General features: G+C 35.1%; 1 protein-coding gene across 1 annotated transcript; it reads left to right on the forward strand.

Moving 5' to 3' along the window:
- Positions 1-15,107: 15,107 nt before the first annotated feature.
- On the forward strand, positions 15,108-22,635 carry mfsd4b (major facilitator superfamily domain containing 4B). Its single transcript, XM_084433338.1, has 4 exons — positions 15,108-15,672; positions 16,465-16,633; positions 17,229-17,345; positions 20,902-22,635. Exons 1-4 carry the CDS (start codon positions 15,397-15,399, stop codon positions 22,185-22,187), a joined length of 1,848 nt encoding a protein of 615 aa, XP_084289464.1. The 5' UTR covers positions 15,108-15,396; the 3' UTR covers positions 22,188-22,635.
- The last annotated feature ends 604 nt before the right edge of the window (positions 22,636-23,239 follow it).

Raw genomic sequence — 23,239 nt, forward strand, 5'->3', positions numbered from 1 at the left:
TGTTCCAGAGATATAAGGTCTTTTGTAAAAACGCTTATAACTTTTGTAAATATTGTTCAAATTTTGATTTCTTTATGTCATTACATTCTTTGGCTTATGCCGATTCCGTCGATATCTAATTTGTCATTTTCCAACAATGTGACTATCCGCCATATTGGAACAAATGAAAAAAAGTTTTTTCGCTACTCCTCCTTCAAATCTTGCTCAATTTTGTCCAAAATTTGATCAGATGTTCTTTGGACTGAGCTGCACAGAAATGACTGAACAGATTTTTGATATTCGCTACCGTTCCCGAGATATTCATCTCCGAATTTGACCTAGCCTGTGTATGTTGCCTTATGCCAGTTACCTTAGCATAATAATTGGTTAGCATGCTAACCAGATGCCATTCTTTCTAATGTGGCTCTTAAGCTATCAGGATAACCATAAGCTACATTAGCATTAAGCTAGCTTAGCATGCTAATCTCGTTAACATGTTTTTGTGTGCTTATTCTTACACTGAAGCCTCTCCTCTGCAGCTTTGAAATTTACGTCCTCTGAGTGGCGCAAGTTGTTAAACCATGTGTCATGAATCCCGAACCATTACGGTCGTGGGTTCGATTCCTGTGTGGCACATGTCCAGACTGAAGAGGTACTGTGGCCTTAAGTGGTGGAAAAGTTGTTTTAGTTCCACACATGATGTGTATCTGAGAAAGGATCTCCATAAATATAACATGCAGCAAATTTATATAAAACATCTTCATATTGAGTTCATTTTCACTTGTACTACTAAAACAGCTGTTTTTTTTTTTTTTTTAATTTAGCACACTTGTAGTGATTGTAATGAATAGCAATTGGACCAATTTTAGAGTCTCTAGGACCACCTCTATAGCGCCACCACCAGTTCAAAAATTCAAGGAAGGGCAGGAGAGGGGCAGAGGGGGCAGGAGAGGGGCAGGGGTCAGGAGAGGGGCAGGGATCAGGAGAGGGGCAGGGAGGGGAGGGATGGGGAGAGTTGCTGCTGCTTCAGGGCTTGGCCCCTGTATTGCTGCTTGCAGCTATATTAGCAATTGTTATTGTCAGAATAACAATTCTTCTTCTTCCGCCAATGGATGTCTATGGCAGCCCTATGAACCGTAAGTAGGAAAATGATGAAATTTGGCGCACTTGTAGTGATGGCCATGAATAGTAAAAGTAGCAATTTTTGAGTCTCTAGGACCAACTCTATAGCGCCACCAGCAGTTCAAAAATTCAACATTGAAATGGTTATTACTTTTGAACCCTTTGATCTAGAAAAATGAAACTTAGTACACCTGATTCATCTCATCATGCTGATCAGAACCAATATCTTACATTAAGACTCCGCCCATTACAGTAGTGGCCATTTTGAAAAGTACAGTATGCAGTTTTTTTGCTACTCCTCCTTCAAAATTGGTCTAATTTTGTCCAAACATGTGCTCAAATGATCTTTGGACTGAGCCGCACAGAAATGACTGAACAGATTTTTTTAATTCATCTTTGTTCAAAAGCTATGATGTCACAAACTTGACGAGGTCCACCCAAAATTGGCTAAGAGGCTGTATCTCGGCCAAAGTTTGATCAATCGAAACAAAAATTGGTACACTTCATCAGAAGCTTGATCTGAGGTTCCATGCCAAAGTTGGGAACAGCGCCACCTACGGGTCATGAGATATGGAAAATGGCTATTTTGGCCAATAACTTTTAAACAGTTTGTCATAAAATCATAAATGTGGTATCTATGGATTCCTTGCGTCAAGCCAAATCCGGGGATACCGATTTTGCCAGGATGGGATGTACCACGTGTCCGCCATTTTGAATTTTGTCATAATTTGCAATAACTTTTAAACTATTTGACATATCTTCACAAAATTTAGTATGCATGATCGACACAATGCCTTGAAGGTACATGAGAAGACTAAACACAGCGCCACCTAGTGTTCCAGACATATAAGGTCTTTTGCAAAAACACTTATAACTTTTGACAACATTGTTCAAATTTTGATTTCTTTACGTCATTATGTTCCTTGGATGCTGCCGATTTCGTCGATATCTCATTTGTCATTTTCCAACAATGTGACTTTCCGCCATATTGGAACAAATGAAAAACAGTTTTTTCGCTACTCCTCCTTCAAATCTTGATCAATTTTGTCCAAAATTTGATCACATGATCTTTGGACTGAGCCGCACAGAAATGACTGAACAGATTTCTGATATTTGCTACCGTTCCCGAGATATTCATCTTCAAAGTTGACCTAGCCTGGTGTTTTTTTGCCTTATGCTAGTTAACTTAGCATAATAATTGGTTAGCATGCTAACCAGATACCATTCTTTCTAAGGTGGCTCTTCAGCTATCAGGATAACCATAAGCTACATTAGCATTAAGCTAGCTTAGCATGCTAATCTCGTTAACATGATTTTGTGTGCTTATTTTTACACTGAAGCCTCTCCTCTGCAGCTTTGAAATTTACGTCCTCTGAGTGGCGCAAGTTGTTAAACCACGTGTCATGAATCCCGAACCATTACGGTCGTGGGTTTGATTCCTGTGTGGCACATGTCCAGACTGAAGAAGTACGGTGGCCTTAAGTGGTGGAAAAGTTGTTTTAGTTCCACACATGATGTGTATCTGAGAAAGGATCTCCATAAATATAACATGCAGCAAATTTATATAAAACATCTTCATATTGAGTTCATTTTCACTTGTACTACTAAAACAGCTGTTTTTTCAAATTTAGCACACTTGTAGTGATTGTAATGAATAGTAATTGAACCAATTTTAGAGTCTCTAGGACCACCTCTATAGCGCCACCACCAGTTCAAAAATTCAAGGAAGGGCAGGAGAGGGGCAGAGGGGGCAGGAGAGGGGCAGGGATCAGGAGAGGGGCAGGGATCAGGGGAGGGCAGGGAGGGCAGGGGAGGGCAGGGGAGGGCAGGGAGGGCAGGGGAGGGGAGGGATGGGGAGAGTTGCTGCTGCTTCAGGGCTTGGCCCCTGTATTGCTGCTTGCAGCTATATTTAGGGGCCAAGCCCCGAAGGGGCAAGGCACCTATTGTATCTGTTAGTTTTCTTATTATTAAGTTGGCTTGAGAAAGCCAACTTACTGATATTGTACTTAAACTTATTATTCTTCTGAGACAAAAAATTTCTATATGTAACTCCTCCTAGAGCTTTAACTCTACATACTCCAAACTCGGCTCAGACACTCAAACTTTTCTGACTAAGTGTGCTATCTATTTTCAGACTGATCGGACTTACGGTTTTCCTAAAAATGACGATCAAAACTCGAAAAAACTCATTCAAAAACTCCCATTGACTTACATTGGGGAGTTCTAAAAAATTCAAACCGACAAAAATTTAAATCTAAACACCTTGAAGACTAAACCAAACTGCCGTTCTATATACTATATGAGCCATTGAGACTCATTTAAACAAATAAACTCATCCATCTATCTACTTCAAACTACTTTAAACTATCTATCTATCTCTTTTTAACTAATCCATCTTTCTTTCTAACTTATCCATCTTTCTTTCTAATTAATCTATCTTTCTTTCTAACTAATCCATCTTTCTTTCTTTCTTTCTTTCTTTCTTTCTTTCTTTCTTTCTAATCTATCTATCTTTCTTTCTAACTTATTCATCTTTCTTTCTCTCTAATTAATCTATCTTTCTCTCTAACTAATCCATCTTTCTTTCTTTCTTTCTTTCTTTCTTTCTAACTAATATTTCCTTCATTCTTTCTAACTAATCTATCTTTCTTTCTTTCTTTCTTTCTTTCTAACTACTCTCTTTCTTTCTTTCTTTCTTTCTTTCTTTCTTTCTTTCTTTCTTTCTTTCTTTCTTTCTTTCTAACTAATCTTTCTTTCTAACCTTTTTCTTTCTAACCTATCTTTCTTTCTTTCTTTCTAACTAATCTTTCCTTCATTCTTTTCTAACTGATCTTTCTTTCTTTCTTTCTTTCTTACTACTCTTTTTCTTTCTCTTTCTTTCTTTCTTTCTTTCTTTCTTTCTTTCTAACTTATCCATCTTTCTTTCTAATTAATCTATCTTTCTTTCTAACTAATCCATCTTTCTTTCTTTTGTTCTTTCTTTCTTTCTTTCTTTCTTTCTTTCTTTCTTTCTAACCTTTTTATCTTTCTAACCTATCTTTCTTTCTTTCTTACTAATCTTTCCTTCATTCTTTCTAACTAATCTTTCTCTTTCTTTCTTTCTTTTTCTTTTTCTTTCTTTCTTTCTTTCTTTCTTTCTTTCTTTCTTTCTTTCTAACTACTCTTTTTCTTTCTTTCTTTCTAACTACTCTTTTTCTTTCTTTCTTTCTTTCTAACTTTCTTTCTAACTAACTAATCTTTCCTTCATTCTTTCTAACTAATCTTTCTCTCTTTCTTTCTTTCTAACTACTCTTTTTCTTTCTTTCTTTCTTTCTTTCTTTCTTTCTTTCTTTCTTTCTTTCTTTCTTTCTTTCTTTCTTTCTAACTAATCTTTCTTTCTAACCTTTTTATCTTTCTAACCTATCTTTCTTTCTTTCTAACTAACTAATCTTTCCTTCATTCTTTCTAACTAATCTTTTTCTTTCTTTCTTTCTTTCTTTCTTTCTTTCTTTCTTTCTTTCTTTCTAACTACTCTTTTTCTTTCTTTCTTTCTTTCTTTCTTTCTTTCTTTCTTTCTTTCTTTCTTTCGAACTAATCTTTCTTTCTAACCTTTTTATCTTTCTAACCTATCTTTCTTTCTTTCTTTGTGTTAAATAATGCCAAGATCATGCTAAGAACTCTATAAAAACTCCATAGTAACCATCTGTGACAACTAACCAACCACTCAAAATACTTTAAACTACTTTTAAATACTTTAAACTTCAAACTACTTTAAACTTCAAACTACTTTAAACTTCAAACTACTTCAAACTAATTTAAACTTCAAACTAATTTAAACTTCAAACTTCTTCAAACTTTCTGGTCCGACTTTATCAAGCCAACTTAAAGTTTGTCTCGACGAACTTTCGCATCTAGTTATTATTATTCTTCTTCTTCTTCTTCTTCTTCCGCCAATGGAAGTCTATGGCAGCCCTATGAACCGTACATAGGAAAATGATGAAATTTGGCACAGTTGTAGAGATAGCCATGAATAGTAATTGGACCAAATTTGGTGTCTCTAGGACCAACTCTATAGCGCCACCACCAGTTCAAATATTTAACATTGAAATGGTTATAACTTTTGAACCCTTTGATCTAGAGAAATAAAACTTAGTACACTTGATTCATCTCATCATGGTGATCAAAATCAATAGCTTACATTAAGACTCCGCCCATTACAGTAGTAGCCATTTTGTAAAGTACAGTATTCCGTTTTTTCGCTACTCCTCCTTCAAAATTTGTCCAATTTTGTCCAAACTTTGCTCAAATGATCTTTGGACTGAGCCGCATAGAAATGACTGAACAGATTTTTTTATTCATCTTTGTTCAAAAGTTATGATGTCGCAAACTTAATGAGGTTGACCCAAAATTGGTGTAGAGGCTAGGCTGTATCTCGGCCAAAGTTTGATCAATCGAAACAAAAATTGGTACACTTGATTGGAAGCATGGTTTGAGGGACCTTGCCAAAGTTGGGAACAGCGCCACCTACAGGTCATGAGATATGGAAAATAGCTATTTTGGTCAATAACTTTTGAACAGTTTGTCAGAAAATCATAAATGTGGTATCTATGAATTCCTTGGGTCATGCCGAATCCATGGATACCGATTTTGCCAGGATGGGCTGTACCACGTGTCCGCCATTTTGAATTTTGTCATAATTTGCAATAACTTTTAAACTATTTGACATATCTTTAAAAAATTTAGTATGGATCATCAACACAATGTCCTGCAGGTACATGAGAAGATTGAACACAGCGCCACCTAGTGTTCCAAAGATATAAGGTATTTTGCAAAAACGCTTATAACTTTTGAAAACATTGTTCAAATTTTGATTTCTTTACGTCATTATGTTCCTTGGCTTATGCCGAGTCCGTCGATATCTCATTTGTCATTTTCCAACAATGTGACTATCCGCCATATTGGAACAAATGAAAAACAGTTTTTTTGCTACTCCTCTTTCAAATCTTGCTCAATTTTGTCCAAAATTTGATCAGATGATCTTTGGACTGAGCCGCACAGAAATGACTGAACAGATTTTTTTATTCATCTTTGTTCAAAAGTTATGATGTCGCAAACTTAATGAGGTTGACCCAAAATTGGTGTAGAGGCTGTATCTTGGCCAAAGTTTGATCAATCGAAACAAAAATTGGTACACTTGATTGGAAGCATGGTTTGAGGGACCTTGCCAAAGTTGGGAACAGCGCCACCTACAGGTCATGAGATATGGAAAATAGATATTTTGGTCAATAACTTTTGAACAGTTTGTCAGAAAATCATAAATGTGGTATCTATGGATTCCTTGGGTCATGCCGAATCCATGGATACCGATTTTGCCAGGATGGGATGTACCACGTGTCCGCCATTTTGAATTTTGTCATAATTTGCAATAACTTTTAAACTATTTGACATATCTTTAAAAAATTTAGTATGGATCATCAACACAATGTCCTGCAGGTACATGAGAAGATTGAACACAGCGCCACCTAGTGTTCCAAAGATATAAGGTATTTTGCAAAAACGCTTATAACTTTTGAAAACATTGTTCAAATTTTGATTTCTTTACGTCATTATGTTCCTTGGCTTATGCCGAGTCCGTCGATATCTCATTTGTCATTTTCCAACAATGTGACTATCCGCCATATTGGAACAAATGAAAAACAGTTTTTTCGCTACTCCTCCTTCAAATCTTGCTCAATTTTGTCCAAAATTTGATCAGATGTTCTTTGGACCGAGCCGCACAGAAATGACTGAACAGATTTTTGATATTTGCTACCGTTCCCGAGATATTCATCTCCGAAGTTGACCTAGCCTGTTTGTTGCCTTATGCTAGTTACCTTAGCATAATAATTGGTTAGCATGCTAACCAGATGCCATTCTTTCTAATGTGGCTCTTCAGCTATCAGGATAACCATAAGCTACATTAGCATTAAGCTATCTTAGCATGCTAATCTCGTTAACATGTTTTTGTGTGCTTATTCTTACACTGAAGCCTCTCCTCTACAGCTTTGAAATTTGCGTCCTCTGAGTGGCGCAAGTTGTTAAACCATGTGTCATGAATCCCAAACCATTACGGTCGTGGGTTCGATTCCTGTGTGGCACATGTCCAGACTGAAGAAGTACTGTGGCCTTAAGTGGTGGAAAAGTTGTTTTAGATCCACACATGATGTGTATCTGAGAAAGGATCTCCATAAATATAACATGCAGCAAATTTATATAAAACATCTTCATATTGAGTTCATTTTCACTTGTACTACTAAAACAGCTGTTTTTTTTTTTTTTTTTTTTTAAATTTAGCACACTTGTAGTGATTGTAATGAATAGTAATTGGACCAATTTTAGAGTCTCTAGGACCACCTCTATAGCGCCACCACCAGTTCAAAAATTCAAGGAAGGGCAGGAGAGGGGCAGAGGGGGCAGGAGAGGGGCAGGGGTCAGGAGAGGGGCAGGGAGGGCAGGGGAGGGGAGGGATGGGGAGGGATGGGGAGGGATGGGGAGGGGAGGGGAGGGGAGGGATGGGGAGGGATGGGGAGAGTTGCTGCTGCTTCAGGGCTTGGCCCCTGTATTGCTGCTTGCAGCTATATTTATTATTATTATTATTATTCCCAGTGGAAGTCTATGGCAGCCCTATGAACCGTAAGTAGGAAATTGATGAAATTTGGCACACTTGTACATATGGTCATGAAAAGTAATTGGACCAATTTTGGAGTCTCTAGGACCAACTCTATAGCGCCACCACCAGTTCAAAAATTCAACATTCAAAGGGTTATAAGTTTTGAACCATTTGATCTAGAAAAATGAAACTTAGTACACTTGATTCCTCTCATCATGGTGATCAAGACCAATATAGTCCATTAAGACTCCGCCCATTACAGTAGTGGCCATTTTGAAAAGTACAGTATTAAGTTTTTTCGCTACTCCTCTTTCAAAATTTGACCAAATTTGACAAAAATGTACTCAAATGATCTTTGGACTGAGACGCACAGAAATGACTGAACAGATTTTTTTTATTCAAGTTTGTTCAAAAGTTATGGTGTCACAAAGTTAACGAGGTCGACCCAAAATTGGTTCAGAGGCTGTATCTCGGCCAAAAATTGATCAATGGAAACGAAAATTGGTACGGTTCATCGGAAGTATGCCCTGAGGTTCCATGCCAAAGTTGGGAACAGCGCCACCTACGGGTCATGAGATATGGAAAATGGATATTTTGGCCAATAACTTTTGAACAGTTTGTCAGAAAATCGTAAATTTGGTATCTATGGATTCCTTGGGTCATGCCGAATCCGAGGATACCGATTTCGCCAGGATTGAATGAAACACTTGTCCGCCATTTAGATTTTTGTCATAAATTGCAATATCTTATAAAGTATTTGACATATCGGAACCAAAATTGGTAAGGATCATCATTAGCATGGCCTGAAGGTACCTGAGAACTTTGAACACAGCGCCACCTAGTGTTCCAGAGGTATAAGGTGTTTTGCAAATACGCTTATAACTTTTGAAAACATAGGTTAAAATTTGATTTCTTTGTGTCATTACGTTCCTTGGATTATGCAGATTCCGGCGATATCTCATTTGTCATTTTCCAACAATGTGACTGTCCGCCATATTGAAGCAAATGGTAAACAGTTTTTTCGCTACTCCTCCTTCAAATCTTGCTCAATTTTGCCCAAAGTTCGCTCAGATGATCTTTGGACCAAGCCGCACAGAAATGACTGAATAGATTTTTGATATTCGCTAACGTTCCCGAGATATTCGTCTCCAAAGTTGACCTAGCCTGTGTTTGTTGCCTTATGCTAGTTAGCTTAGCATAATAATTGGTTAACATGCTAACCAGATGCCATTCTTTCTAATGTGGCTCTTGAGCTATCAGGATAACCATAAACTACATTAGCATTAAGCTAGCTTAGCATGCTAATCTCGTTGACATGATTTTGTGTGCTCATTCATACACTGAAGCCTCTCCTCTGCAGCTTTGTAAAACATGTCCTCTGGGTGGCGCAATCGGTTCAACCATGCGTCATGAATCCCGAACCATTCTGGTCGTGGGTTCGAGACCAGTGTGGGGCGACTTTGAAATTGTGTATAAAATTGTCATTTAAATTCCTTCCGGCTCTGCACTGCTGTTGGTGCTTGATGTACATTTACATGTATATTCAATTTGTGCTGTTTTTGTTCTTGCGGCTCCGCACTGCTATAGTAAGAATACTTTTGTTATTAAAGTTTCTTATAAAGTTTTGAAAGCAAAAGTATTTTTAGCTACTTTTTGAACCCAGGGAACCATTGGAGGGCTTGGCCCCTTTGAGGCTGCTTGCAGCTTTCATTTTTATTGTCTTTTTTGGGGCATAAGAACGATTTTTTTCATCAAATCCTTTTATCATTTATCACAGCCTGGTCTGTCTTGAGTATGCTGGTCACATGATTTGCTTCAAGTTTTTTGTGATAAATTAGTCATCCTGACCTAAATCCAACATGGCTACCGGTGGTGCAGGACATTCAGATTTTGAGGAAAATAAATATATATTAAACTTACTTTTCTTCTGGATAAATAATAATAATACTGCTAACATTAATTGTGAACATTGTCTGTAGAAGAAAATTAATTAATATGTTGTTCATGTTGTTATTTAGCACGTTTTGAAATATATGTGACTCCTGAGTCATGTTGCCTGTTTAGGGTATAAAAAAAGGATTCACTCTAATTTTGACCATCTTTGCATTTTGAGTTTTTAATTCACTATATTACAATTAAATCCTAATCTAATCATGACAAACTATATATCAATGGAAAGGTCTAAGACTCCTAAATAGATATTTTAGCACTGTTTTTTGTTACAAATTATGTAGGAACAGTAATAGATGAATTTATGACAAGAGTGAACCTCAAAAAATCTACATCATAACAGGAGTTCTGAAATTTGTCACAAAAAGTCGACGCACACACTTTTAATAATTGAAACTTTGGTTTTCATGCTTAAAGTTCATATTAAAACATATAATCTAGTATTCAGTATTTAAAAAATGATAAAATAATATTATCCTCTAAAAAGTATAATATATATATATATTATCCTCTAAAATATAATCTTTTTATCGCCTTTTTTATTACATCACATATTTTAGTAGTTATCATATAGGTATCATTTGAAAGATTACAAACTCAGAATTCATCCTGTGAAAACCGTTTTGAAATTGGACGTTGCGTTACCATAGAAACGGTACTCTAAATAATTTTATCTGGCTCTACCCCTTTTGGGCGTAATCATGTTTCATATTTTATGATCAAAACCTTTTCTAATCTTGACAAAATATTGTCAGAAAGGTCTGAGTCTCAAGGTTCGATATTTTGTGACAGAAGTGATATTTGGACAGAAATGTATTAATTTGTTACGGCAGAATGCATACAATTAAATTCAATGGAATGTATGTCACCCGGTGGCTATTTTTGGTATTACGCCTAAACAAAATATCATGGGAACTTCATTTTGTGATATCAACTTCAAATTTGGAACACAACTTGGATATATGGCTTTGATTTTATATTAATTTTAGAGTAAAAAATATTTTGTAAAATATATATTTTATATAAAAGAATATTAAGTACAGTATATTTGATTTACTGTAAATTTAAACTTCCATAACTTTTTCATACTTTCATTTTTTTTGAAGTGCTTTCACTTCATCAATAATCTGCTGAGTGTTTTCTTTAAAACAAGACAAAACTTAGGTCTATACCCAAAAGCATTCTTGAATTACAACCACTTCAATAGTGCATTTTAATGTCCATTCTCAAAAAGGTGGGTGAGAGTTAAGGGGTTAAAGTACCATTTTTATGGATTTCAAAACAGTTTTCACAGGCTGAATCTTGAGTTCATAAGCTTTCAAATTATTCGAAAGCTTATAAACTCAAGATTCAGCCTGTGAAAACTGTCCCACATTAGACAGTTAATTACATTAGACCCACATTAGACATTAAACTGTCCCATATAATTTGTCAACATTAGATCAGAGGAAGTATAGGATATAATTGTTTTAAACAAGCAGTGGCAAGTGGGTCAGTAACAGTTAACAGATTAATGACTTGGTCCTTTTTTTATACCCTAATCAGGCAACGTGAACTGGGAGTCACAACTCATAAATCCCAAAATATATCAAATATTTTAAAAATTCTTTTGGATATGTTTTACTTAAGTCCAGATGATATAAAAAATGACATGAAATGATTTTTTGCTTATCATTTTCCACTTTTGCCTGTTTAAGGGTTAATGAAATAAAAGCATGTCATTAAACGCAACATTTATAAAAATAAAACTTTACTTCATCCATGAACATGATTTTTCGTTTCCTGTCTGACTGATTTACATCCACGGTGGAGTTGAAAACGACAGTTCCCATCACTCCACGCTCCTTCACATCGTCATCAAGCTACGCCGTTGTTGTTGTTGTTTGGCAGAAAATCTTGCATAATATTGTACCTTTAATTCCACAAATTTTTTTTATTTTTTATATATATATATTATGACATTAATAATGAGACGAAACTCTGTGAGATGAAATTCTCTTTTTGAGGTCTTTTAGAAGAAGCAGATGCCCATTTGGCCTTTTTTTGTAGGCTAATATTACCAAGCAGTTTTGGGCTGATTGAAGTTTAGTATTTTCAATCCTACAGAAGTAAACCACTCTTTTGTTCTCAGAGATATAATTTTCTATTATGAAAACCCTGATCATTTATCGCTTTAATATGTTGCCACTTGCCAACTATATTTTGCAAGCTAAATTTTTCATTCATAAACAAAAATGGTTTAAATCACCATGTCTTCCACTATTTCTTACTGAATTTAATTCTCTAATTTCATCCCTCAATGACAATGATTTAAAAAAAAAAATATGCTCTATAAAAAACTATTTAAATGCATTTAATTTTAATATTGTGCTTTTCTTAATTTATGTAAATAAACCCATGTGTTCATTCTATTTGGCTCTTGATTTAGTTATTTTCCTTAATATCTTATTCAAGATTTGAATATGTTTCCCCTGGTCATGTTTGTACTTATTTGTTCCACAATAAAAACTTCTTTTTTTTTTTTTTTATCCTCAAAGAGACCTTACACACAATCTAACATAGCAAAAATGTTCCATTTGATGATGTGGGAGGGTGGAACTTTACAACCAAATAATGTTGGCCACTATGAGTAATGTAATCCAATGAGCCCTAAAAACAGTGCTAAAAAGGTGAATTATTATTAAATTATTGAAATTATAGATATAGGCTAATATATTTCATTTAACTGAGAGAAGTTTAGGGATTTACAGGGTTTTAATTGTTTAATTGCATAAATAAATTATAAAACACTTGACAAGTTCCCAGTCCCCTGGTTGAAACAGCTTGGTTTGGCTAAAGTTCACTGACCTCATAACTAAGGTGTCTGAAACCAGAATATAAAACATTTGTGTAATTGTGTAACCTATTCAAAACCTTATGTGCTTCTGTGAGAATATCCCCATGTAACTAACAATCCATTCTCCCTATTATAAATCAATGAAGAAAAACAATTATAGGCCTATTAGGTTTTCATAATATACAGGATTTTCTTACGTATATACTTTTAAAAGAAACCCAAAAAAATGTTATCTTAATTTTCACTATGCCAATAATAAAAAACAATATATTATTTATTATTAGCAGTAATGACAGTATTTTTTTTTATTTTATTTTACTTATTCACAATGCAACAGAACCTACCATACTAATATGCTGAGATTAGATACATTTGTATTTTCAAAATGAGAATGTTACTGTTAATATGTGTTGTATCCCATACAGTAACATAGCGTCGGCCCAGATCTGGCCCACATCTGATACGCATGGAATCCACATGTACCAGATGTTTCCCGGAATGGGGCAGACATATGTTACTGTCTGGGATGTTTCCTCTGTCAGTGACTAAATTGCACAAAGTTTGCATGAATTCGTCCTTCCTGTCATTTTAATATTTGTGACACATCATCACCACATTCTACAGTCTCTTCCTCGCAAAATTCTCATTTCCTTGTGTCATGTTTGAACTTAAGTCTGGAGAATTGTTTAAATTTCATAAAACCATACCTGCTGTATCCTGTACCCTTGACCTCTGACCCTCATCTGTTATTTAATTACTATTCATTTCAGTCTTACTCGCACAAGCAGTTTGGAGGATGGATGAATATTGTTTTGGTATGGTTTTGGAGGATCGAGAATATAGGATTTCAGTCCTACTATATTTAAAAATTATGTCCATATCTCTTTGCTTTTTAAATTCTTTGCACTCCCATCTGATATAAAATTTATTTTACCATAAGCTGGTACCCATAAAATCGAACACTTAATCCCATCATCTGAATCCTATCATTTGTAATATTGCAATGAAGATGTCGGTCTTTCATTATGTTCCATGTTAAACCTATATGTTCACCTTTGTGGCCTTTGGCTTGCTTAGTTGGGGACACATAATATTCAACAAAAATATTGATCTGCCTGCATTGACACCATTATGAGAACTAAACTGAGCTGGATGATGACATCACTGTTTTCTCCAGAGCGACTATATATAAATGAACCAAAATAATAACTTTTTTAAAACAGAAATTAATCATCACTGAACTTACTTAAGTTGGACTTTGACAACTATTTTCTTCTAGATCTGCTGTACAGCTGAAACGAACTTTGTTGCATTATTTTCCTGTTATCACTGTAAAGCTGCTTTGAACGATCTGTATTGTAAAAAGCGATATAAATTAAGGGGACTTAAGTTAGTCTATGCCTAACACATGGAAACATGGGACCCTTTGTCATGAGTTTATTATTTGTCATATAAATCTGGGGAACATATAGGACCCCTGAATGAAACCTCTCATGACTTTGACTTAAATGAAACACCAACACTATACTGCAATTTAACATTTATATGTTATGTTATATTTATATAACATTTAACATTTATATATTCAGTTAGGCTACAGTTATTAATAGGACAATTAGTGGTGTTTTATATTCAGGAATGAACCAGTGTTTGTGGATGAATCATAACCCTATAAGTGAACACATTGTTTCATTTATGTCCATTGTTTCATTTGTATACGATTCAGTGTTTCTAACAAATAACTTGATTTAAGGATTTTTGACTCCCTAACACAAAAACAGATGCACATTTATCATCTCTGCATCAATACAATGTGCAACACTTTACATTACATTTTCTCGACATCTCACGATTTGGGGCTACATGATTCTGAAGTGGATTTAGTGTGCTCTGAGGTTTTGCATTTTTTTTAGACCTGGGACAGTCTTGCACACATACTTAATGTCTCCCCTTTATTTTAACACTCTTTCCATGCTGGTGAACGGCAAACCAGTAGCCAGCATCCCATGCTGGTCCCAGTCTGCAAAACATGCTGCTGACCAGCAATGCTGGATTGGGACACAACTTTTAAAATTTCAACACTACAGAACTGTCAGTAAACATTCTGGGACTTCTTATTTAAAGTCACCAATTAAATCAAACTGAACCATTCTTATTTTTTAACAGAAGTGCAGTGTTTATTATGATTTATCAGTGTACCTTATTATTATGAAATTCAGCAATTAACATTTTAATCAATTCCTGATAAACAAAATTATACTGTTTCACTTGGATATATGTCACAACAGGGAAGAAAAGATTAACACAATTTCTGTTTCATGCCAACATTATTTTTTAAGTGTTCTGTTTTGATTTATTTACTGTATATGGCTGCATGATTTGGGTTTATTTTGTCATAGGCCTAACTAACTTGTCACCACAAATTATAAATTATGTCTTCTGTTACATAGGAACTACTGAACATAACACACATTAAGAAGTGTATAGAGTGTTACTACTCCTGTCAGAGCTTGGTTTCGCCGATTGAACATGGATCAGATTTATAATGTCTGAGAAGAGACATGCAGTAATCTGGTGACCGTCTGCGTTTTTGCGCATGCGCACACATTGTATCCGGAAGTTTTGAACCTTAACTGGTCTCTGAAATTTAATGTGTATAATCACGCGGTGTTTCTGCTCAACTAATGATCGACGTTTTTTTTGTGACAATTTTGTGTTCAGTTTTACAGTTTTTTCTAAAATAAAACTATTATTATAGTACGTTGATAGTTGCGAACAGGTCAAATGTGGGTCATTTTTTTAGGTCGGCCATAAACCCACGAAACGCTTCAGCTCAGCGTTGACGATTTTTACGTACACCACAGCGCGAGCTCGTGCTGCCATGACACCTGCTGAAGCAGCGCCGAAGAAGAAACACGTTCGGTTTGCCAGGATGGAAGAGGACATTGACCACGACGAGCAGGAGGAGGACACGCTTTTCGACAAGCGTAAAGACATTAAGGAGGGGCTGAAAAGTGCGCTGAAGGGGAGTAAAGGGGTCCTGAACCCGGACTCCGACCAGGTTGATGCAATTCGACCCGGACGGAGCCAGAGCAATACTGGGACCTGCTGGCGATGGTTGGTCAGCCTTACGCTTTGCGCATCGTTTCTCGGACTGGTGGGTCTGTAATGTTCAGCTTGCATGTGGGAAATAGAAAACGATCATATGAACACATAAGGCTTTGCACCCTGTGATTTAATGTCCTATCTCCTGTTATTTTATGTCTGAACGTGTTCTCTGGCTGTTTAAAAAAAACAACTGAATGAAAAAAAAAGAATAACTGTCTGGGAATAGATGTTCAAATCATTGTTATGGTAATTTCCTGTTCGTCTACATTATTGTCATGAAACAGGATAATTTATAAAGGAAAATGCCTGACAAGTTTGCAGTGGTGTAACATGACCGACAGGTTAATCTGGGCCTGGGTACAAGTTCAGGTTAATATTATGATATTTTGACAGATGATACTAATTGGTTACCATATTCTTGTGCTATGAAGTATATTACACAGTATGTACAAGGTACCTGATTACCATGGTTCTATGCTGAGTGGCTGGTCAGTAGAAAAATATTTTCTGTTGCACATTTAAATGTCAATAACTAACTCATTCAATTATAAATCTTAACTCCTAAGCAGTCGTAGTTTTTAAACATATTGTATGCATTCACACAAAGTACATTTTATTTTTTAAATACCTCATGTTGTTGTTTTTTACCAAGACAATATCTTGGTATTGTTTGAAGTACCATGAAAATACTGGTATGTTAATATAAAATTACCATTTTAAGTCATTACTGTATCTCTGTAAGATAACAATCCATTTTATGTGCACATGTCGGAATGTGCTGCACATAAATTATCTTCTATATTTTTATATTTCTGCATTTGTTTATATGGTATATTTATAGGGAATGGCCATCGCTGTTTTGGGCCCTACCTTTGAAGACCTGGCTATGAATGTCAACAAGAACATGAGTTCCTTATCCTATATATTTGTGAGTCGTGCATCAGGATACATTGGAGGCTCCCTGATAGGAGGGATCCTTTTTGACTGTGTGAATCCCTATCTGCTTTCTGGTAAGGCCCATTAACTCCACAGAGAAAAGGACAATGTGTTAAATGAAAGAAGCTTTTTAATCTTTAATTTAGTAAATGACTGACTTATAAAAATGTGTGTTTAATTATTATAGGAGTTAAAGATATGGACTCTGGGTAATCACCTGATGAAGCTAATGTGTTTAGATTTGAGTAACCTTTGATAGGTTTCAGTGATCTGAAGCAAAGATTTTTAGAGCAGCACTTTTTATTTAAATGATGCAAAAAGAGAAAGGAGAAAGCACAGAAAGGGCAAAATAAGAGGAAGGCTACAGAAAAGCAAGCTAAATTGCCCAAAATAATTCCCTGTCACTCTGCTACCAACTATCACGCATGAGTTCAATGATAGTTGGTGGGACCATGTCTCATGGTGTATGTTTTGTGGTAGGACCCCACAGAGTTGCATATTTATTTGACTGAAATGTTTTTGAAAAGTCATGGCAGTTAAGACATTTGTCAGTAGTACACTGGAGTATGTTCTCCCCTTTATTTTGTATTTAATTATATATTTTTTGTGGATATGTGATATTATGATTCCCTTGGTGATTCATTGCTCACGGTTGGTTATTGTCTGCAGGCTTCTCAATGTTAATCACAGCGTTTGGGATGTCTGGCACTCCCTTCTGTAAAAAGGCTTGGCTGCTCACTGTTTTGATGTCCGGTGTGGGGGTTTCAATGGGAATTTTAGATACAGGTAAGCATGCTCCTGGTGTAGACAGTGTTATAGTATATACCAGTATTAACCAATTAACAGTGTGAATTTTAGGTGACACTCAATATAAAAAACAGGGTTCGTACAAGGTGCTTAAAATGCTTGAAGTACTTGAATTAGACTTTTAGAAATTTAAGTCCTGGAAAACAGCCATATTTATGAAAAGGTACTTGAAAAGCGCTTGAATTATTGAAAGACAATATATGTGAAATTAGTGTTTAATTTGATCAATAAAGCAATCTTTTCACACAAAATAACTGCAGCCCATCTGATATAGATAAAGAGCCATTTCGCATGGCTACCCAGGTGAAAAAAAAGTGCACTAAAATACATTTTATTTAAGTGCACTTAGTACACTTCCATAATACACTTTCATAATGTACTTAAAGTGCTCTATTTTCGACACACTTATTTTGCACTTTATACTAAAAGCTTATCTTTAGTACTGCTTAATATAAACTTAAAATCATCTTAGTGTACTCAATTGTGCTTTTTTGAGACACACTGAAGATGAATTTAAGTGTATTTTTAATATACTATTTCATATTTTTAAAAAATGTATTTTGTTACCACTTTAAGTATAATTGAAATCATCTTTAAATACAATAATAAACTATTTAAATTATAATAATAATATTAAATTATATACAAATTATACTTAGAATGTATTCCTAGATTAAAAAAAGTGCACTAAAATACATTTTATTACACTTCCATAATACACTTCCATAATGTACTTAAAGTGCTCTATTTTCGACACACTTATTTTGCACTTAATATACTAAAAGCTTACCTTTAGTACTGCTTAATATAAACTTAAGATCATCTTAGTGTACTCAATTGTGCTTTTTTGAGACACACTGAAGATAAACTAAAGTGTATTTTTAATATACTATTTCATATTTTCAACAAATGTATTTCGTTACCAGTTTTAGTATAATTGAAACCATCTTTAAATACAATAATAAACTATTTAAATTATAATAATAATAATATGTAATTATATACAAATTATACTTATAATGTATTCCTAGATTAAAAAAGTACACTAAAATACATTTTATTTAAGTGCACTTAATACACTTCCATAATGTATTTAAAGTGCTCTATTTTCACACACTTATTTTGTACTTAATATACTAAAAAATGTTCTTTAGTACTTCTTAATATAAACTTAAGATCATCTTAGTGTACTCAACTGTGCTATTTTGAGACACACTGAAGATGAACTTAAATATGCTTTTAACATACTATTTCAGCTTTAATTTTATCTTTAGATTAAATCTTTAATACATTTTATCTATTAAATCTTTTAATACATCCTAAATACACTTATAAATTATTTAAAATATAAGAATATATCAACTGTGCTATTTTTATACAAACTTAAGATGAACTTAAACATGATTTTAAAATATTATTTCAGCTTTAATTTTTTTCCCCCTTAGAGCAATAGAACCCATCTTTAAAACATTTTTAAATACACCTTTAAATTCTTTAAAATATAAGAATATACAATCATATTATATTTATGGAAACTAATTTATTGTAAAAATGTATTTTAACTATGTCAAAAGTACTTTTATAAAACATTTAAATGTTAATGGTTTTTTTTTAGTCAAGTACACTATTACTGTGTTATCAGTAGCATTTTCTGCCTCATTTATGCTGAAGTTATACTGTTAAAATGTAAATGTTAAAATTGTCCACCATTGATTAAGGCGTTTAATACAATAATCATTTTAAAGTTAGATGTAATGCATTTGATAAAAATAACCGGTAAATGTAATTCATGTAAATGAAAACACCTATAGTTTAAAAGGATACAGGAGGAATGGTATGTGTACAAACAAAAAGCATCTCTTTCTTAAAAAACACTTTATTTTTTTTAAACATTATTAAAGTCCAAACAGACTGTTGGGAAACAAAATAACACAAGTGGCAAGCTTAAACTAAAAGCATTAAAGGAGTTCACCCAAAAATCAAAATGATCTCAGTTTTTACTCACCTGCGTGTTGTTCTAACCCCGTATGGCTTCCATTTATAATTGCATAACAAAATATTATATTTATGATGTAATCTGAGCGCTGGATAAGTCTTCCATTGACTTCCAAGGGGCTTAAACTTGCTCGATCAGAAAACATATAGACATTGTTTAAAATAGTCCAAGTGACTTCAGTGGCTCAACCATCGAGAATACTTTTTCTGCGCCAAAAACAAACAAAAATAACGAATTTATTCCAATATCCATTTACTCGTGTTGTGCTTGAAAGTTGTTTACGTAGTCTATCTGCGCAGCGCTTCTGGGTTCCACGTCACCACACAGGCTCACTATTGGCCAACGCAGGTCATGTGTGTGACGCCTGGTGACGTAGAACCTAGAAGCTCGCGCAGATACACTACGTAAACAACTTTCAAGCACAACACGAGTAAATGGATATTGGAATAAATTAGTTATTTTTGTTTGTTTTTGGCACAAAAAAACTATTCTCGTCGCTTGATAAATGGATGGTTGAGCCACTGGAGTCACTTAGACAATTTCAAACAATGTCTTAATACGATTTCTGATCGAGCAAGTTTAAGCCCCTTGGAAGTCAATGGAAGACTTATCCAGCGCTCAGATTCCATCATAAATATAATATTTTGTGATGCGATGGTTAATGGAAGTCTTAAGGGTTTAGAACAACACGCGGGTGACTAAATACAAAGAACTTTTCGATTTTTGGGTGAACTAACCCTTTAATAAAATGATTAAACTACAGATTACTGTACGTATCTTATATGAACAAAACACAAATTTATATGCACTAAAAATACATTTAAAATATCAATGGTATTTAGTATACTTTCTTAATTACACTTAAGTACTACTTTAGTATTTTCACTAGGTGAAAATAAAGTGTACTTGAGTGCACTAAAAAAACACTTAATTACAAGAAAGTAATTTGTAGTACATTCTTATTTTTTGTGCTAAAAACAACTGTAAAAATAATACATTATAAATAAACTAATTAAAAGTATGTTTTAATTTAAATAGTAATTAAGTGTAATTAATAAAGTATACTAAAAGCCTTATTTTTAAAAAATGTATTTGTAGTGCATTAAAAAAATATATACTTTTGAAAAAATAGACAGAAGAGTTTTTTAGTGTATTTCTTACAAGTACATTTTAACACATTAAAAATAGTTCATTGCTAGTGTACTTTGATAGCTATGTAAAAGTACACTAACAATGAACTATTTGAATAAGGAAAGCAATATCTTTGTCATAGTATCCTTTCAATGGTTAAAGTTACCACAGTCATTGCATCTGCTGCACTTTGTTTTATTGGTTTATTTTTGTTAATCTATTTACCTTTTTTAGAATTTGAAAGATAATAAAGATATTGTTTGATAAGTGAGATCTCTGATTGAAGTCCTTGAAAACCAAAAAAGTAGTGCTTAAAGTCCTTGAATTTCATTTTACAGTATCTGCACGAACCCTGAAAAGACCCATATAACTTCTACTATAACTCTTTGAGTTTCTGGTTGTCAACAGGTGGTAATGTTCTCATACTGAACACATGGGGAGAGCAAGCTGGGCCTCATCTGCAGGCTCTGCACTTTAGCTTCGCTGCTGGAGCCTTTGCCTCCCCGATCATAGCCAAGCTGCTGTTTGGCCACCATTCCCTCAATGACTCGATTAACACCCCTCTGGTGTCTGGCCACGCATCTAAGACCATCGTGCAATTATCCCTGCCAAAGAGCATTCCTTTACCATCCATGTGGGCCTACGTCGTGATTGGTGCTTTTGTTTTACTTGTGTCACTCTTCTTTTTTATCCTGTACTGCTGCAGTTCCCCCAACACAAATAGGGCAAAGACACCCTCAGGGAAGCAGCTGTTCTCCAAACGTCATAACATACTAATATTCCTGCTGTCCGTGTTCTTCTTCTTCTATGTTGGAAGCGAGGTGGCGTATGGTTCCTTTATATTTACCTATAGCAAGGACTATATTCATATGGAATCGGCTCATGCAGCAGGACTGAACTCACTGTTCTGGGGAACGTTTGCAGCTGGTCGTGGTCTGGCCATATTCTTTGCAACTTGCCTGCGCCCTGTCACCCTGATCCTGATAAGTCTAGTGGGCACCACAGTTTCCTCGCTCCTGCTGTGTCTTTTTAGCAAAAATGTCCCAATGCTTTGGACCTGCACTGGCCTGTATGGTGTCTCCATGTCTACCACCTTTCCCAGTGGGATTGCATGGGTTGAGCAGTACACGACTGTGACGGGCCGCTCAGCTTCAGTGTTTGTGGTGGGTGCAGCTCTTGGAGAAATGGTTTTGCCAGCTCTGTTGGGCTTCTTACTGGGGAAGGTGCAGAATCAGCCGTTGCTGATGTACCTGGCACTTTGCACATCCACCTTCACTTCTATCCTGTTCCCGGTCTTGTACAAACTAGCGTCCCCAGGAGGGGACGCCACCTTACGGAAAACATCAGGGAGACGCACCAAGGATGCGGATGACAGCGAGTACCGCCAAGCACTCCTGGAAAACGTGGAGGAAGAGGAGCAAGAAAATGAAAGTGAAGCTGACCAGTGGAATGATGCAGATTTTGAGGTGATAGAGATGGACGATGCCAGCCTGTTGAGCTCTCCTTCCAAAGCCTCAGTGCCACCTGATGTTGCAGCCAGTGCACTTGCTGCCCACTCAGTGGCCACTCAATTTTCAGCACCCTCGAGAGACACCACAACCCTGGCCCAACCTCTGTCTAACACTCCATCTTTTTCCACAGACTCTCCCAGACGCAAACTCTTATTGTCCCTCAACAGGGAGAAGAAAGACTAATATATTGCACTGCATCAAAGAACTCTGAGAAGCTAAATCCTGCACTCCACATCAACCTGAAGCATTTTTTTCTTTGGTGAAAAGATCACACTAGCCAGTTAATTTGCACTTTCTAAATGCCAGTTGCATGTTTGACGTTCCTTATGACAACACCAAACCTTTTCCACTGTACAGGATTATCTGATAGAAGTTTAATTGGCATTTTAGACATTAACTGAGAATTGTCCTGTCAATGACGATCAGCCTTATTATTGGACACCAATGTATATTAAGATATTGGGACTTCTATATCTCTCCTCATTTGTTGTTGATTGATTTACCTCGAATCGAAGGTTTTGTAAATTGTAACCAGCACAATACACTAGTCTAAAGAACTGTGAGAAGATTAAGACTTTTTTTTGTATTGTAAGAGGTTAGATTGGATGTATAAAAAGTTTCATTAGTATTATTTTGAAGTCTTTCTTGAAAGTCCTCCTTTTATGTTAACAAATTATTTCTATTCAATCATATGGATTGCTTGGTAATTACTAAATATTAGCACATAATATTTAGCACATTAGCACATGGTTAAATTGTGCTGATACTAACCAGACTTGATGGATAAAATTAGATTTATCATTTGTCACTTTAATGCATGTAAATTGTTTTTGTCCTAACAAACTACAAGTGATGGGACCATTTCCATTGCCTGTACTGGGTAGCCCTGTTCATCTTGACGTCCTCTCATTTGTTCGAAGTCCCACTCAACATGATTGTATAAACATCATATATCTTCTATAGTGGAGTGGGTGTATCATACAGCTGTTTTGCTTTCAGTGTAGACAGACAAGTCACTTCTGGATTGGACAGAGCATGTGATTAGAGACCACAACTGCCAGTTTCCATTATACCTCTGCACTTTTTTTGTGTGCAATTTGACAATTTTGCATCAACAAATCAAATCTAACATTTTTATTTCCTAGAAATGAATCGATCTGTATTACATTTTTATTGCTCTGTTAATAACCAATATGTGGAAGAAATCCTTCACTGCATAAATATTTGACTTGTTT

Source organism: Rutilus rutilus (assembly GCF_951802725.1).
Source record: "Rutilus rutilus genome assembly, chromosome: 15".
NCBI classification, from domain to species: Eukaryota; Metazoa; Chordata; class Actinopteri; order Cypriniformes; family Leuciscidae; genus Rutilus; species Rutilus rutilus.

Bases quoted from the DNA above. Each gene is read 5' to 3' on its own strand.
- mfsd4b (XM_084433338.1), top strand. From the start codon at position 15,397: ATGACACCTGCTGAAGCAGCGCCGAAGAAGAAACACGTTCGGTTTGCC. The intron at 15,673-16,464 runs GTGGGTCTGTAA...GTATATTTATAG, and splicing joins GCGCATCGTTTCTCGGACTG to GGAATGGCCATCGCTGTTTT. The intron at 16,634-17,228 runs GTAAGGCCCATT...TATTGTCTGCAG, and splicing joins GAATCCCTATCTGCTTTCTG to GCTTCTCAATGTTAATCACA.